The sequence below is a fragment of the Pterocles gutturalis genome, unplaced genomic scaffold, assembly GCF_000699245.1.
Source record: "Pterocles gutturalis isolate BGI_N339 unplaced genomic scaffold, ASM69924v1 scaffold17820, whole genome shotgun sequence".
Taxonomy (NCBI): Eukaryota; Metazoa; Chordata; class Aves; order Pterocliformes; family Pteroclidae; genus Pterocles; species Pterocles gutturalis.
This window is the reverse complement of record NW_010138597.1, coordinates 1-6,093: the sequence shown is the minus strand read 5'-3', so window position 1 is coordinate 6,093 and position 6,093 is coordinate 1. Positions and strand designations below refer to the sequence as shown.

Sequence of the window (6,093 nt, the reverse complement as noted above, 5' to 3'; positions counted from 1 at the left end):
GGGGTTAGATGTTCCTGCATTACTCGGGTGCTCAGGTGATGGATGAGGCATAAACGCACGAGGCAGGCAAACACACACCAGACTGGTGAAAAGCCTGAAGATCCCCCCCCCCGGCGTACTGAGCACCAATTTCCTGACCACTGGAAGAAAAAGGGGTGTGTGGGCCAACGCTGGGACAGGGAGATGCTTTCTAAACACCATCAGCTTCACCAGTCACAGTCTAACCTCCCTTTGGTCACCCTGACGCAAGAGGTGTGGTGCCCGTGTGAGCACCCCGGGAAGGGAGCTGAGCCCAGCCAGCCCTGGCAGCCGCCCCAGTGCCGTGAGTCAGCCGTGGCCACGGGGTGCTGGGGAGAACGGGTTCAATGGGCACCCGCTGGGAACAGCTCGGGCAGGTGGGGTTGGTACCTTCGTGCTGCCGTGGTGTGGACTCCCGCGTGGAGACCGGAGAGCCTCTGTGCAAGTGGCTGCCGAACGCCGTGCTGTGCCCTGCCTGGTGGTCCTCGTAGGCGAGGACGCTTTGGTGGGGTTTGCTGGGCTCAGGTACAATCACAGGAGCCCCTCTGGCGATGGAGCCACCCGAGTTTGTCACCGGGCTTGGCCTGTTTTTCAGGCTCTCTTCGTAAGCTCTCTCCAGGTTCCTCGGGTCTTGGATGACATCCAGCGAGTGCACAGAGTGAAACGTCCTGCTGGGACTGCCGATGATGGAGCGCACGTCGTGCTTTTTGGTACTCGAGGAGGAAGAGCCACTGTCGTACTTTAGCGGGGTACCCTGCGGACAAAAGGCAGAGGGGACATCAAAGGGATGTAGAGCAGAAGGGGATGTGGCAACTGCATCCCACCATTTCAAAGGGACTCGTGCTTCCCAGTTCAGTGGGTCAGGACACCAGTTTACTCGGTCAAACGGCAACAGCTGTTGGCAAAGCAGAGATAATGGCTCCGCGCGGGGCAGGGCAGGGTGGAGCGCCCATCCTGCATGTCTTGGTGTGCTCCAACAAGACGGTGATGAGTCACTGCCGAAGGCTGGCGGTGCCCATCACGCCTCTCTCCCACACGCGCTGTGAAATGAGGTAGGACCATGAGGTGCCATGGGAACCCTCCAAATATTTGGAGCCAACAGGAGACAGCATGCCATGTTTCATCCTAACGACTGGCCTTGCTGGGTTGACACTTGCCCATACAGGGAGGAGACCAAGATTATGCACAACCAGAGTCACAACTGCCCAGGGCACCGAGCTGACTCTGGCCTTGAACAAGAGCCAGATCGGTCCCTTTTTATCTACACATGTGGATGGAGCATCATTTTCTCAACGTGCCAGGGGGTGCTGAGCAATCTTCCCTGGGGTTTTTAATTTTTAAAAATGGTTTGGGTTCGAAGGGACCTTTAAAGCTCAAAGGATGGGGAAGGGCAACCCGTATCCAAGCAGAGCTGCAATTCTGACCAGTGACATTTGCCACCCAAAGCCCCCTCTGCTCTCCTTTTCCCTTGGGAATGGTTCTCAGGGTCTGCGCGAGGACAGCAGCCCGAGCAGGACCCATCTCCTCCGTTCGCCCCATACCCACCTGCGTGATGGAGCCTTCCTTCAGGGGTCTCGCCAGAGAGATGTCCGGTGTCCGCCGCAGCTCCTCCCGCGGGATCTCATGGATTGATCTTCCCGCTTCTTTCACCGTGGCCACCAGGCCTTCGTGGGCTGGCTTCATTTTCAGAGGAGTAAGGCCCTCGTGAGACCTGACCTTGTAGGCATCAGATAAGTCCCTCGGTGGAGTGTTTTCCCTCTTGAGCTGTTTGGCTTCTCTTCTGAGGTAGTCCTCATGGGCCTCCACGTAGGACCGAGGTATTCCTGCAACCCCCAAGCAGACGATGGATGCAGAGGGTGATTCCCCAGCCAGACACTGGCCTCCCAGTCCCTGCGCGGATGCTCGGTTCCAGGGGGTCTCTAGTTCATGTGTGTATCTTGGGGACTGGTACCCAACGAAGCACACAGAGCAGCTACATCACTAATGCAGCTGGACCACCTCACAGCTACCATCGCTTTCTGGACCCATTTCGCACTAATTTCAACCTCCCTTCATGCAAGTCACTGAGAATTTTAACCCTGACTTTGGTGAGAGTTTAAGTTGGTAGGAGCTGAGCAAGACTGAAAATCTCTCTGAGCACACAGCCCAGCCTGCAGAGATCTGCAGCTGGACCTGGATGTGTCCATCCTTGTTTCCTCCTGCCCTGGCCTGACAACAAGAACAAGGGGCCACGCATACGAGACCCTTCTCCACGTTATCTCAGGCCATGGCCATTTTCTGCTTGCAGGCTTTACCTTGTGTAATCGAGCCCCGCATGTGATGCTGCTCCTTTAGGTTATGGGGACTGTGTCGGTCTGGAGGGATTGCTCGACCCATGAGACCTAGAACAGAGCCAAGGAGGAAAGCTGGGTTGTGACACAGGAGTTCATTTGCAAGGAATACACAGGGACCCCAAGACAACAAGGAAAAACATCAACAATTTCTAAATTACTTGATTTCTCTTTTTTTTAAAATGTGCTTCCTTTTTTTGTAGCCCTGAAACTACCAGGACAGAAACCAAAGGCAAACGGGACAGTCTGTGTCCCTTGTTTTCCCATGCTGGTCCTGTTGGGATGTGCTGCAGGGTACCAGCTAACCGCTGCCAAAACACGGGGACGTGGAGACAAGGGACATGATGGGGTCTCTGTGGGTCACTACTAACACAGCCCAGGTGAAAGGGTTCACCCAGACCCACCTTCGATGCTGGCAGACAAGGTATCCCGGGCTGATAAGCCCCGGCTGATCCTCCCCTCCATCATATCGTAGGTCCGCTTGGTTCCCGTGGTCTCATGCGAAGCTCCTGAGCTCCTGCTGTCTTCTTTGGGACATTGAGAAGCAGCAACTCCACCTGGGGAAGGGAACACCGAGAAGCACCATGAGGAGCACAGAAATACAGCACCGGCCAAGGGAGGAGGTTTACTGCTGTCTGCGCGCGTCGCGGAAAGGTCAGATCCCACCCCAGCATCAGCCGCCGCTCACCAACGCCAGAAATGTCGCACGAGGGTGGCTTCCAAGAAATTCAGCTGGTGTTTTCTCCCCTCCCTGCCTGCCTCACACTCCAGATCTGTGCCTCCCGCTCGGGTAAAAGCATCCGCCCTGTCGTGTTCTGCTCCCTCCCTCCCCAGCGGGGGCCAGACGCCAGCAGCGGGACAGCCCGGAGCCAGCCCAGCGCTGGTGGGAGCCACTGCGGTTCCACTGAACTTGGCCCTGGGGGTCTGGGGATTTTTCTTTTTTTTTCCCCCCATTTGTTTTGATTTTTGCTAGACACCTACTGTTTGGGATCTTGGCCAGCCTTAACATTTGCTGAGACACTCCCTGGGTGAGAAAAGCAGGGAAAAGGGGGGAGAGGCAAAGCTGTGAGCAATGCCTTTAAACGGCGGTGAGCGCGCACAAGGACTGGGAGAGACGGCGGCAGGTCCCACGCAGAACTGATGGAGCCAGCACCAGCGTGATGGGAGGTCCCCGATCTGAACCTGGAGCAGATTCTCCTGCAAACTATCAGTGCAGAACCGTCCTGAGCTACAGCCCCTGCTTCTCCGCCAGTGCAGCCCTGCCCGTGCCGGGCAGCATCACACCCGCCCTGGGCGATGGGTATCCATCGTGTGCGGTGAGCTGGGAATTCAGCAGGCAGCTTGATCCAGCCGAATGCCTTGTGTTTATGCCATGAGCTCCGAGTGGGGATGTTGGCTTGGAGAGATGAACGCCTCTGCCCATCGTCCCTGGACTGGCTGTGCCTGCCAAGGACTGCTGGTGCCCTCATCCTCCTCTCCGTGGGCAAAGGGTGGTTATACAATTAGAGAAAATGGAGTTAAAAACATTTATTCCATTGCACACAATCAGGAACAAAAGTCCTCCGTGGCAAACCCAATAATTAATAAAATGGGATCATTACAACTTCACAGCCACTGTTGGTTTCTGCAATCAGCGCCCACTCCATCCAGAAAGGGTTTGGGGCTGCGTGCGGGGAAACGAGAGGAGGATCTGTCCCTGAGCCTTCACTTTGGATTCATTTACGGGAGAAATCCGGGGGTGATGTTCAGAGCCAGCCAAGCACCTTGCGGCAGCCACGGGGCGATGTGCCTGCACCCTGTCATCACGGCACAGCTGCTGCCAACAGCCCCTCTGCAGAAGGGGACGCGGTCCCGGGCACCCTTTGTACTGCTGGGAAGCAGAGGGAGGGCACGAGGGAGAAGAGAGACTCAACAGAAAGAAAACCACTCCAAACGCACGTCCCTTGCCTTGCAGAAGCCGTCAGCAATCATAAGCAGAAGGAGAATAACCAATCTACCCCAATTCAGCTCGCACATGCTACAGGATCTCGTCTCATTACGGCTCTTTTATTTTAAGCACCCTCACGACAGTAAGGAATTTGCAATTTTTTTTCTGCTTGCCAAAATTCATAATCACCAACAATTTCAGTTTTCTTATTTAATTTTTTTTCTTTAACTCTTCCGCTGCGGGCTGCGAAGCCTCGCTGGGCTGTACGGGGGGAAGGAGAGAGGCAGCAGGGCTGGCTGGGCTGCAGAAGCAGGCGAGATCGCTCAGGATGCGATAAACGCTACCTAGCATATAAAAGGCTGCCGTGGAGAGGAAGGAATTAATTCCTCATCCGTGGCCACAGAGGGCAGGACAAGAGGCGATGGGCTCAGGCTGCAGAAGAGGAGACCGGGGCTGACACCGACAAGTGCGTGTGATGGGAAGAGTTTGGTCCACAGCAGAATCCCAGCCCTGGGCAGGGACAGCCCTCGCTGACGGGAGCGTTCCCCGTCTCTCCCCTGGCAGCACTGTTTCTGAGATCAACCTCATTCGACTCCAAGCCCGGGCAGAGGAGATTAAAATAGCTTCTTGCATAAACAAGTCCTGAAATGCTTCCTGCGTCCTCCCTGGTCCGAGCCCTGCCAACTGTCCCAAAGGGCACCCAGACACAAGTCTTCCACGGTGACACTTCTTATCTGGGCTAGAGTTGACAGCGAAGGCGGGCAGGCATGGGACGAGCTGGTTTCCAGGCTGCGGGCAAGAGGCACTGTGCAGAGCCCCGTCCTGCAAGGTCCCTGCAGTCCCAGGGCATGCACGGAGGTGGCATCACCAGGCAGGGTCAGTCTCGTTAACAAGTGACACTGGCTGTGCTGGGGACAGCTTCTCCCCCCAGATGGGGCTCCAGGCAGGTCCCTTTGGGGCGATAGCAGCTGGCAGCAGGCAGTGCACCCCCAGACAGGCTCCCTGGGGGACGCGGGAACGGCTTCACCCCCTCCAACAGCTACAGATGCTGTAGCAAAGCTCATGAGATGCTGAGGCACGGTGCTGCTGGGCCAGGAGGATCCCTGCAGGGCAGCTCCGTGCTGGGAAAGCTGCACGGTGCCCAAGATGTTGCTGGCAGGAATCTGATATCCTAATAGACCTTTATGCCAAACTACTGGAGTTGCCTCCATCTTGCATGTTCTTGAGTCTTACCTTGGCCCGAGAGCTCAGGGATGCTCTCACTGCATTTTCAGACAGTTCCCTCCTGCACAGAGGTGCTAGGGATGAAGGCAATACCTTCCCACCTGCTCCTCTCCCCTGCTCCCCAAAACCAGAGACCCCGGCCACAGCCACAGCCCCATCGCACCCCTCCCCACGGGCAAAGCTGCCTCCGAGGCAAGAAAACCGCATGGGACAGCGGGAAACCCAGCCGGTGGGGTGGGAGGGGAGGGAAACAACGCTGGAAGCAAAGACACGAGGCTGGACTGTTGCACTTCGCCAGCCTTCCCTCAAATACCTCCCGACTCCCAGCCACGGCGGCACAAACCCCTGGCGCCTGCCCTCCAAAGGCAGAGGGTTACGACTTACCCTCGTAGGACAGCACGTGGCCCTTCTTCCCTTCGTAGATGACATGTCCTTTGGGCATGGCATCCTCCCTCGCCTTCTCCGCTCGGCTGGGGCTGTCTTCTCCGATTATCCTGGTAATGGTTCCTTTGTACAGCACTTCTGCCGGGGTGCCCTTGGAAAGCCACCAAGATCCATATTTAAGAGTGTCACAAGCAATTAAGCGAGTGCGCG

The 6,093-nt window shown here is 56.5% G+C and overlaps 1 protein-coding gene across 1 annotated transcript; it reads right to left on the bottom strand.

Moving 5' to 3' along the window:
- Window positions 1-408: 408 nt before the first annotated feature.
- Window positions 409-6,034, bottom strand: LOC104468811 (nuclear receptor corepressor 2-like; the record flags this gene model as incomplete). Its single annotated transcript, XM_010083059.1, has 5 exons — window positions 409-772; window positions 1,564-1,841; window positions 2,313-2,399; window positions 2,753-2,905; window positions 5,884-6,034. Coding segments are annotated over 5 exons (1,033 nt in total), but the record flags the coding sequence as incomplete, so codon positions are not given.
- Window positions 6,035-6,093: the final 59 nt, after the last annotated feature.